This window comes from Meleagris gallopavo, chromosome 5 (assembly GCF_905368555.1).
Source record: "Meleagris gallopavo chromosome 5, MGAL_WU_HG_1.1, whole genome shotgun sequence".
NCBI lineage: Eukaryota > Metazoa > Chordata > Aves > Galliformes > Phasianidae > Meleagris > Meleagris gallopavo.
In genome coordinates, this window is record NC_139408.1 from 33,606,114 (window position 1) to 33,618,411 (window position 12,298).

The 12,298-nt window shown below is 35.2% G+C and overlaps 1 protein-coding gene across 4 annotated transcripts in view; it reads left to right on the plus strand.

Annotated features, from left to right (window-relative positions):
* LOC116216677 (uncharacterized) overlaps positions 1-12,298 on the plus strand; it is a 201,823-nt gene that overhangs the window by 77,547 nt on the left and 111,978 nt on the right. For all 4 annotated transcript variants that reach the window (XR_014883615.1, XR_014883616.1, XR_014883617.1 and 1 more), the window contains exon 2: positions 254-353. Coding sequence is in view for 1 of the 4 variants with exons in the window: in XM_085225144.1 (XP_085081270.1) it covers positions 308-353 (46 nt within the window). In the remaining 3 variants the exon portion in view is untranslated. The remainder of the gene's footprint in view (positions 1-253; positions 354-12,298) is intronic.

Below are 12,298 nucleotides of genomic sequence, written 5' to 3' on the forward strand. Positions count from 1 at the left end.
ATAAGTCATGAAAATAAATTTTTTATGCCTATTCATTCTTGCAATTTTGATTAACCACCATTATTAGAAGTGGAAAATGCTTTTGCTAAGTGCTAATCAGTCAGTAGAGTTCATGGAATGTTTTTATTCAACTATTTCCATATAACACAGAATAATAAGTTCATTAGAGCATTGATTTTTTTATTAAAGTATTTTTACAGATGCTTTTCACTTTTTAACTGTCCTGTATAGTAATATTTTCTTTTCTCCATAGTGATGACAAACAATCAACGTCATGATTTTTGAGCAATATCATGATAAGTAGAAGATGGATAAATTCGTCCATTCCAGATCAATCAGGAGGAAGAAACAAGGTAAGCCCTGTTATCTCTACTTACTATCTACTATAAAGATGTTTCTTATTCAGAGGTTAACCTGATTTGTCCTGCCTCACAGCCATTCAATTAGAAATTTCACAACACATAAACTGCAAATGAAATAGTCAACAGACTATCCTTTTTTAGTTTTTTCTGAATATTTTGATTTTTTGCTGATTTCTTCTTCCAGTGATATTTGCTTTATTTCTGATAAGTCTTTAAATACAAAGTATTTCACAAAAGACTTTAGTGATGTAATTTTACCCATATTTACACAGCATTATTCTCAAAGAAATGAAAAGTACATGAGGATATAAGTGTAATGGCTGCTTAGGCAGTTATGTCATTATTCCTTAGCTTTAACAACAGTAATTCGTTCAACTCCAATCCAAAAGACTTTGTTAAATATTTTGCTTTCATTTTTTCCCTCATCACAATAAAAAAGCTATTTCTTTAAAGTTCTCAATAGAAAGTCACAGTTCTGCAAAGTTTGAAATTGATGTGAATGAGAAACTGGGCTGACTCAGAAATGAATCAGGTTTGGGATATGCTTGGGACTTCAGGAAAGTAGCGTAGACATTTAGAAATAAAGATCATACTGTTAATCTTCCTGAGATAAAGGTGATTATGTATGTAAGACTACAGAAATGACTGGAAGTAAAAATATTAATTCATTTTAAGAATTTTTTTATCTCAGTAGCTAATCTCCATTACTTCTTGGTTGTTAATATGCATGTCTAAAGTCATACTGATTGTGTAAATTAATGGTATGAGGAAGATTAGTGTAATGTCTCGAGTTGCCATTCACAAAGCAGTCTCCTTGAGGTTCATTTGAAAATTATGTGGCTTTGGCATCAGTAGATGAAAAGGGCTGCAGTCCTTTCCAAAATGCCCGCAAAAGCAATGCAGTCAATGAGGAAGAAGTACACAAAAATTCTATTGTTAAGGTCTAGAAATATAAATGGGCACTCCGGAGAAGTTGAAGTCTTCCTAGTTGCATACTAAGAAAGATGGAAAGCACATGGGCCTTGATTCAGCTTGGAATATCAAATACTGTAATGCCATAACGACAGACATTTGGACTGTGATGTCTGCTGTCACAGAATCAAAGAATTGCAGGGGTAGGAAGGGACCTCAAGAAATCAATGAGCCCAACCCGCATGCTAAAGCAGGTACTCTGCTATAGCTCATACAAGTAGGCATCCAGACAGATCTTGAATATCTCCATAGAAGAAGACTCCACAATCTCTCTGGACAACTTGTTCTGTTACCCTTACAATAAAGATCTTCCGCGTGTTTGTATGGAACTTTTTATGTTCTAGTTTCAGGCCATCACTCCTTGCCCTGTTGCTACACATCACCAAGAGCCTGGACGCATCCATTTTCCTCCCACCTCCATTTGGATATTTATAAATATTAATCCGATACCCCCTCAGTCTTCTTTTCCTAAGGCTGAACAGACACAGGTTACTCAGCATTCTCTCATACGGGAGATGCTCCAGACCCTTTATCATCTATGTGACCCTCTGCTGGACTCCTTCTAGGAGATCCCTGTCTTTTTTGAATGGGGAAGCCCAGAACTGGAAACAGTATTTAAATGTGGTCTCACCAGGGCAGAGTAGAGGGGGAGGATCACCTCCCTTGACCTGCTGGCCACACTCTTTTCAATGCACCCCAGGATGTTATTGGCCTTCTTGGCCACAAGGGCACACTGCAACCTATTGTCCACCAAAACACTCAGATTCTTCTCCACAGAGCTCCTTTCCAGTAAGTCAGCCCCTACTTTGCATGCATGCTGTTATTCCTCCCCTTCAGCGTACTTGCTGAAATCAGGGTCCCTAAATATGATTTGGAAGCACATCTTTGTGATAATTTTACTTACCAGTGAGATCTGTAAATTTCTCAAATTAATGTACACTGAAGATGAAAATAAAGTGTGGTTTTTAAGAGGAATGTCCAATATAAAATGAGAGTACTTCAGTACAGTACTTCAGAGCAACAGAGTTTAAGGAAACGAGTTGCACTGTTACGGCTAGGGAGAACACACCACAGAAAAGAACAGGAAAAAAAAAAAAAAGATCTCATGACTCCTGAGCAGTTTTATCTTTCCCTCTAAAAGGAAAATGGAAATATAACAGTGAAGTCTTCTATGGATATGTAGTTCGTTCTATTCTGAGAAAGGTACCCAGAAATATTGGCAGTCCATAGAACTGGAGCATTAAGTCTTTAACTCCCAGTGCACTACATGATATTATTATGTGAAATAATGTGAAATAAAAATCACAGGAATTATAAAACCATGACAATAGCCCATCCAAAATCATCAAAATAATCAAAACATTAATCTCTTTTTTTGATAAGTTATTTTGCCTAAGCAAACAGTAATTTCATTTTTTTTTTAAATCACCTCACAGTCATGTGTATTGATACTGATTTTTTAGCAGAACCAAGAAACATTCCAGTTATCATGAATGCTAGGGTAGAAAAAAAGAAATATATTGGCTGCTGTTACTTGAATACAAATGACAGTGGTTTAACTTAGTTTCTGAGTAGTATGCTACTAAAAGTACTTAATTGTATGTAAGACTACATATATTTAATATTGATAATATTGTCATCGCATCTACACTAGATTCAGTCCACTACTAGTTATATTGTTCATTTTTATCTAAACTATAGATATCTACCAATCCCCCTCTACTAAACAGAGCAGCCGCTAGGACTCTTGATGGAAGCATTCCCAAAATATGTTGTAACACCAGTATCAAATCCTAGATTAACTTTTAATGTTTTTCTCCTCTAGTGAAGTCCCTTGAGTTTAGGAATATCCAATCTTCAAAGATAGTTTAAATAAAATTTAGTGAAATGCCAGAATTTTGCAAAATGTTGAACATATTTTTCTTTCTACTACACTCAAGATAGACAGTAAGACTGGACAATCAAATAAAAACATATGATTCAGCATTGCTGTTTTTTTCTCGGCATATAAATTATACATAAACTATATCAAATAAATCTAAAAAATTGCAAAATAGCACTTTGTAGCTGAGAATTGTCTCTGTCAAATGGTGCTATTGAGAGATTTGTATCTATTGTTCTTTATTTATTTGTATTTCTGAGGAATTGGAAGGCATTACTTTGAGAGCAACCTACATATTTGATACAGATCATCAATTTAGAAAGAGTTTTAAAACCGTTGTTGGAATGAACACAGCAGGAATCAAGGAACTGGAGATAATTTATATTCTTGCACTTCTCAACCTTTTCCCAGGATTCCTCTGCTCAGCGTCATTTTCATTCTTTCTTTTTCATCAAGGCCACTTAATTTCTCTTCAGAATTTTGACTGTTCTTCTCCAATTTTCTGTGATTCTGTGATTCTGTGAATTTTGTCTGTCATTTTCTGGGTTATTTGTACACAGATATACTCACATCCACTTACGAGCACCAAACAAACTCCTTAGTCTTCTGTTTCCCAGCAGACTTCTGTTTGGGGGTAGTATCATTTTGTTCCTATTTCTTATTCAGAAAAGAAGTAGTAACAGCTTGCTACATGTATCTTTAAAAACAAGTGACTGCCAGGTTTATCACTGTAATTCTCTCCCCAAAGTAAAACCTTATGTGTTGTCTGGGGATTAACCGTTTACATAGTTATTTAGGAAACTGAGCTGAGACAATAAAATCCATTTCACGTACAATTGCTATGCAAAGTGAAATGTGTACCCTAGGGTCTGAAAGAAGCATGGTGTTTAGGACATTTTCTTTCTTCATTGATGAGCTGTGTGAAGAACTAACCCATAGTGAAGGCCTATATTAGCTTTCGAAGGAATTTCACTCATATTCCTCCTAATCATTTTCTTGTTCTCCCTCACCAGTAAGTCACTATACTTACCAACAGGTCACGGCAGAGTCAGTTTAAAACGTCACATTAGGAAAGACAGTGGAAAGTGGACATAACTAGTTGCCTTTCATTTAGATTATCATTTGTAATATGCAGTTTCAGCAATTTACGATGATTTAATGATTTGAATGATTCCAAAGCCTTGAGATCTCTACTTCTGAATAGTTAATAATCATTGATTAAGAAGGAAAATTTATTCTTCTCTAAAATATTCACACAAATTGCTACTTTTTCTGTCAGCATCACTTGTCTTGTGCAGTGGAGTTCACAACTGTTAAGAAGATCCCTTAACTGTGTGCATAAGAAAGAGCATAGCAGTTTATTTTCCATTCACTCTCTGTTCTAAATCATTTTCAGACATAATTCTCTACCTGAGAATAGGAATCAGAGAGAAAACAGAGTTAATAAGCAGAAATAAAGATGGAGGAAACTATTTCTATAATTTGTGAAACACTACACTGTACCATTTATTGTGAACACCATAGCACATGTCATGTAATTAACAATCTTCTCTGTCTAGCCACCAAGATAGGCAGATGTAACAGGCTGACCAATTTATTACCACAGATCTTTTGATACTAGACTGATAGCAGAAAAGTTTAGAATGTTACATAGGACATTAAAATGTAAGTTCTACGTATGCTAGCATTTTTCCAAGTCTATTCATGCTGAATATAGCTTGTCTCTCAGTATAGGCAACACCATAGGAAGCTATAGCAGAGAACTGAGCAGGCTGTCAGAATTTTTCAGATAACACATGGATGGATAGACCATGGCAGTTAATTTTGGCCAATTCTGTAAGTGTCATTTTCAGGCTGCCAAAGGTATGTGTAATCTGGCTTGCAGTGCCATTATTCATCCTCAGCTTGATAAAGAAAGAAATCAGATTTTACTATTATTATCTTTCCTTAATAGAATAATTTTGGTATGTTCACAGTACATCATTCCTGCTTGCTCAGTGAAGTAGTTTAAGTCTCTCTTTTCCTCGATACAGTAGCTGAAAATAAAATGTTTATGAACATAACATCACCTCTTGTGCAGTTGAGAAATAAACATGCAGAACAGTCTCTGTTAGAGAAGGGTCTGGATCTTCTGAGTTATAGTGCTGAAGAGTAACAGTGAGAATTTTCTTCCTTCTCCTCACATTGAAGCCTTTCTTCTTCAGTCTACGACCTGCTGAATCTGCAAAACTTGAATTTATTTATAGATCTGTAAAAAAAAATCAAGATCTTTAATATGTTTTGATTGTACAGTGCATGGTACTCTTTCTTCTAGTTCCTTATAGATGTAGTTTCTTCCTTTTGTATCTTACTGATGGCTACTGAAATGCTAGGCTTGAGACTTCGGAATTAAACTTTAAAAAACTTACAATCATTGGGTGTCCCATATTTTATTTTTATCATAGATTCACTTTCAGTTAGAGATCAGCTGCAATTTTTCCTACATCACACATCTTTTGCTTTTAAAATTATTCTTCGTTAGATTTGGTCTTAAATTATCACAAAGTTTACTCAGCACTTCTTGAAAATTCTATATTTCACCTTAGTGTCTATAACTAGCAGGTGAGCTGATCTCTATTAAGTTTTATAGGAAACTACTATTCCCAGCTTTTCAAAAGGATAAATACCGTAGTTTCCAAAATAATAGCTATGGGATTTTTCTGCTGAGATACTTTTTGTTTTTAAAACTACTTTGAATTATACTCTAGAGAGATTAATCTGCATTCTGATCTTGTTTATATGAGTTCATATGCTCAAGCCCTTTTGAAAGAGGACATTGTGCACACTTTCAAATGTGTGACGTGTGTGAGAAGGCACAGAAGCCAAGTAACAATGAGGTAAAATGAAGAGAATAGACTTCTTAGCATTGCAAGTACCATCTGTTCTGTAGAAACGCATCCTCTGTGTTGGCATTGCCACAGTGGTATGACATGTGTTATTACTTTTAATCATACTTTGTGCTGAAGAAAAGTCTGGTTGTATGACAGATTCAGAGGTTGCAGACTCCTTCAGTGTTAGTGTATGAAATCCAAGACTGCTTAGAGATTCAATATTTTTGTTTCTGCTGCATAACGACTGTAGAAGAATACAACTGGGGACCAAGCTACTTAAGCACATTGTTGTATTTGTATAGAAGATGAAGAAAGCAGGCAGTATTCACATGAAAAAGATAACATTTTCATTAAATTGTAAAAAAAAAAAAAGTGCTAAAGAATTTGTGATCTTTTTTGTAAAGTAAAATTTTGCGGTATTACATTATTACAATAGACAGAGAAAATGACAGAAGTTCCTCTGTCCTAACTGAGACTGTTGTTTCCAGTTTTACTAACAGTAACAATCCTTTGTTTATTAAAACAAGGAAACAGTCCATTGCATGAATCAGTCCTTACCAAGACATTTGTTGAAATGTGCTTGCATATGTAAGAAGAAAAATCTTACAGATCTCAATAACATTCCTTGTACACCATAGTAACTTTGTTTGTAAAATGCATAAAGGCTAACTTCTAATTTCTGTATTATTGCTAGCCACTGTGTGCTAATGCAGACACAAGAACTTATCCATGTAGATTAAATAGAGACATAATCCATTTCTAATATATATTGTCATTTTTAATGTTATTGCGGTATTAATAACCATGTTTTTTACTCATGTAATCACGTATTCTACTTCTATTTGCAGCATACAAACAAATGTTGTATTTTGTTCTTGATTAGACCCTGCTTTTATGTCATCAGTGACAGTGACTTTTCAAGTATGGGGATATGTAACTTCTGGCTATGTGTTGTCAGATGGCTGTTACCAATATACGAAGTCCAAGGTTTTCTGATACATTAGAAACAGACTTTTGGTCTCGTGTTAGATTCAAACAGCATGGCATCTAACTCATGTTACACAGTTATGATGGCCAAAACTACAGAAGCTTGGCAATTTACTTAGGAGTTATAGTACTTTTTGGATGAGCAGTAAATATCAGAGAACTGGTTTATCTGATAAAACATTAAAATCAAGTGCTGTGTTGAATATACTCTTAAAATATCTTTTCCATGGCTATTTTTCCATTAAATATTTCTTTGCAGTCTAATATTTCAATTTAAGTGCTTATTTTGTTAATATTCTGATTTCACTTGCCCAGTCCTCCTAAGATGAGTACATTGTATAATCTAAAGTTCTTCAGCATTCTTTAGTATTCAAATTGTTTGTACAGAATTGATTGTACAGAATTAATCATAACACAGTTTTGGTTATAGAATATTGATTGCAAATGATTAATTAAAGAAAATTAGGTAATAGCAGTTTTTGTAATCATTATCATTTGTTACTAGAATAAGCTAATAAGACTGTGTTGAGAATATATGAACACTGCAAAGTGTTCATGAGTGACTCGGGAAAGGACACTGTTGGTTTATATTTCCATTCAGAATACTGGCCTACTAAATCTGAAAAAAAATTGGATGCATAATATATTTATGTATTCTGTTATGGCTCAGTCTTCAGTCATTCAGAGGTGGATGATAGAAATGCTAAATTTTGCGTGCATATTAAAGCTGATGTCAATGAACTTGTACCTCTGAAACAGCTATGTCAAATACGCAAATGAAAATGTGTTCATCACAATTACCTAATAAAATCTCAGATATAACTTTTGCAAAGACCAGATAAATATGTTTTTCTTTGAAAAAATAAAACACTTTGCTTTCTCATCTTGTGAAATCATTCCCTTTGAAATCCCTGGAATTTTCATTAGGGGAAAGAAATTACAAGGGATGCTCTGAAAGTAATGCCTCCTTTTTTATTATGTTGGCCCACAGTCAGAAGTGTATGTTGGTGGTATAGCAGTAGAGGTTGAACCTTCCCTCCAATATTCCATTACGTATCATTGCCATGCAACAGATGGCAGGAGAGGGGCAGTCTGACAAAATGGCATCTGACATAGAAGTTCATCTGAAATAAAACAGTGTCATTGAATTCCTCCATGCAGAAAAACTGGCACCCAATGGCATTCATTGATGCTTGCTGAACATTTATGCAGATGAAACAGTGGATGTGAGCACAATGAGGTAGTGGGTGATGTCTTTCTACAATGGTGACAATTAATAGTATGGGCTACAAAAAAACTAATAGTGAATAGAGAATTGGCTCTGTCAGATAGTGGTATTGAGCTCCTTGTATCTGTAGTAGTTTCCATGGAAATAAATAGAAGGCATTACTTTCAGAGCTACCTTTGTGCATTGATTTCTTTCACTTAGGATTATCAGAAAGTAGTGACTGATAAAGGAATATTAAATATCTATTTATTAAAAAAATAAACTTAAATAAAATGTAGTTTTCTACCTTTGTTGTATTTCTGAAACTTTTCAACAAGTATTTTGAATTGGAACTTTATACAAACTTTATCATAAAATGGTAATGGAGAGAGAAATTTGTCACTTTTCCGAAAAAAAACATTGGCCTCCATTACAATAATTTTAATTCTAAACAGAACAGAACATGTAAAGATTTCTTATGGTAAGTTTTTTATAAACATAGAGATATTCAACTGCTTCGGGAACCTCTCATTTTTATTGTCTAGCTTTCAGATAAGTTCTTATGAGATTTATGATATGCAGTTTAAATCTACTGGAAAAATAAGTTCATGTATACTACAGGCATGCGTGAACACATCTGAACCTTTTTGATGGACTAAATCACTGCCCTTCAGGAAGAAAAGTGATACATTTTGGTCTTGAATAACTTTCTTTTACCTGGTGATAGATGCCATAGAAACAGATTCTGGACTTCCATCTTGCTCATGCATGATTTCAGTACTACTTTTTTCCGAAACATGAAATTTGTTCTTTGGGCAGAAAAAAAATTCTTACTCAATTTTTTCAGAGTTTATCCTGCAATAATAATCTTCTCATTAATAAAAACACAGTCCGTGAAACTCTGATGGATATGTAAATGAAATAATATTTCTATGTTTTGATTCCTATGCAAAACATACAGCTGCTAATCTTAGTATCAGAGGTTCCAGATACTGGCAATAGGAAATAATATCTCTCATTCTTTGTGATGGCCCTCAATATTATGTCAAGAGAGAAGCACCCAGTTAAACTGTCTGTACATCTACATTTTTCTTGCTCCTTTAATTGAACAATTTGCAGAGTGCAAATATTAGATGCCCAGCTTGACCTCCAACCCTCCCAGAAGTCAGGCCACTACATTATACACTAGTTGTAGCTTTCCCAAAATGCATGTATTACACTTACTCCAGTCCAGAGGCTGCACATCTTCTTTTGCTGTCTATTTCCTTCAGCAGAGCTTGAAAATGTTCTATTATTGAAAGAGTTAAAAAAAAAAATCCCTTTGGAAAAGCTAATTATTGCATGCAGATACTTCTTTGTGTGATCAAGGAGGGGACAATTTAATAGGCTCTGTAATACAACCAAGAACAAAATTGCTTTAAAGGAAGTCTCTTGTTGAGTGACAACTCTGTTGCCTGAGCCAATTAGGTCCCAATAAAGAGTGTTGAATTGGCTCCTGCTTTCTCATTAATTATGTTCTGTCACAGACATGGGGCTTGATTTAGCAATTTTGTATTACATTAAGATACTGAAAGGAATGGAACAAATGGCTCACTCTGATAATAGGCATTCTATACACGGTGTGACATTTACTATCCAGCTGTCCATAAGGCAGCCTAGCACTTCAGTTCAGGGGTTTATTTGTCATTGCTTCAAAGGGACACTCAGCTTTTCACAAAAAAGAAACAGAGAGGCTAATAGATAGGACAAAATGTACTGCTGATATGCTTTATTAGAGATAGGATGCTAGGGTTTTGCTAACAAGCTCATCCGTTGGGACTAAGCCGAGTTTGCTGTCAATCATCCTACACACAAAAGCACACTAGTTAACAAGGAGAAATGAATTACAGACACTTATTCCTGCCTGTGGGATCACAAATACACCAATCTGTGAAAGAGGCACAAACTCAGAAGACAAACTACATATTTGTCAATAACCTCCTAGAAAGAACCCTAGTAATTCTTTGAAGACCTTTGATTTAGCTTCCCTCTAAAATACATGTATAGGAAATGTTTTAGTTACCATGACATTTGTCCTTTGTTACTTGCACAATTTTTCATCACATTAAAAACACAAAACTGAGGAAGTCTGCAAATGTTGTACTAGGTATATGCACTGCTTTTTATATCAAACCACAGGGGGCAGCTGTTGTAGTATTCATTAATAGCAACAGAAAATTAAATCTTAAATCTTACAAACTTTAGGTTCAGACTATCATGTGTCAATGTGTAGAGTATAATCTAAGTCCCAGTTTATATCTTATATAATAATTAAAGTAGCAGGGTTTTTTTAGGTTGTGCTCATTTTTTTCACCCTCTATTATATATATACATATTATGTATGTGGGAAATTTTGGTCTATTGCTTACACTGCTTACACAGCACTTTCATGTTTAGATTCAATATGTATTTGTGAGTATGTTTATGTATGTAACTAAATATTATTAATGTGTGTATGCAAATTTAAATGTAACTATTTGACCCTGATTTCATCTTCTTATAAAAGTACTGACATTCATAATGTAACATATCCAGTGTTACTGACTTCATCTAAAATCCATAGAAAACTGGAGATTTATTTTGCAAAATGTTAGCTGCATTTGGGGAAAAAAAAAAATCCAAAAACAAATTCTGGATATGAAAAAAAAAAAAAGGAGAGAGAAAAGAGGAAATGAAATAGATGTGTGTTATTGCAGAAAGAAAACTAAGGTGTGTTTTCTAGTGTATATATATTCACTGCCACCGAGGTCTTACCTAAGCTTAATTGATGATTTTTATAGTTTTCCATGTTAGGAGAATTTCCTACAATGTTTCTTATTTCAGATGAAACACTATTTTCATACTTACTATAGGCCAGTGACTTTACCTATTTAGTAATATTTTATTTTGCCCTTTCTTGTCCCAAATACTCTGCAGATAGTTAAAGTCCATCATTACCTCTTAGGATGCACACTGCTCACCCTGAGAAATTACAAGGGTTGAAGTGGGGATGTTCATTACAGAATATTGAGTACAGTCCCAAAGACTACTTATGTGCAGCCACAGGATGGACTAACATCTCAGAACTGTCAGGATTCAGAGCTCCTCCAACAAAGTGAAATAAAATAGAAGCTCCTTTGTTCTTCATTCTCCCTGCTAACTAGCAGTGCAGGTTGGGAGCGTGAAAGAGTTACTCATTAAGAAGCTGCCATAAATGAAATGGAGATGTGCTGCTTATTCTTGAATAATCAAGGAGAGGGTATACAAACTTCTGCCAGTGACCTACACACCTTGCTCAGGCCTGGATTAGCATATATGTGTTGGTTTCTTGCCAGTACTGGCAAAGGAATGGAGAAAGGCTTTTCTACGTTAAAATCCTGGATAACAGGATTCTGTTCAGTCACAGAATTTACCAGAATCACAGAATTGTAGGGATTGGAAGGGGCCTCTGAAGATCTTTTAGTCCAACTCCTCTACTAAAGCAGGTTCTCTGAAGTAGGTTACACAGGAAAGCATCCAGGCAGGTTTAGAACATCTTCCAGAGAAGGAGACTCCACAGTCTCTCTGGGTTGCCTGTTCCAGTGCACTGTCACACTCAAAGTAGAGAAGTTTTTTCTCAGATGGAGCTTCCAGTGCTCCAGTTTGTGCCTGCAGCCTCTTGTTCTGTCACTGCACACCAAGAAGAGTCTGGCCCCATGCGTTTACACCTGCCATCTAGATATTTATAAACTTTGATGAAATTTCCCCACTAAGTCTTCTCCAGGCTGAAAGGTCCCAGATCTCAGCATTTCCTCATAAGGGAGATGCTCCAGGACCCTAATAATCTTTGCAGCTCTCTGCTGGACTCTATCCAGAAGTTCCCTGTTTTTCTTGAATTAGAGCCCAGAACTGGACACAGAACTTTAGATGTGGTCTCACCAGGGCAGAGTAGAGGAGAAGTTCTCATTGGCTATGCCCTGCCTATTGCAATCCAGGATACCATTGGCCCACAAATCCTTCC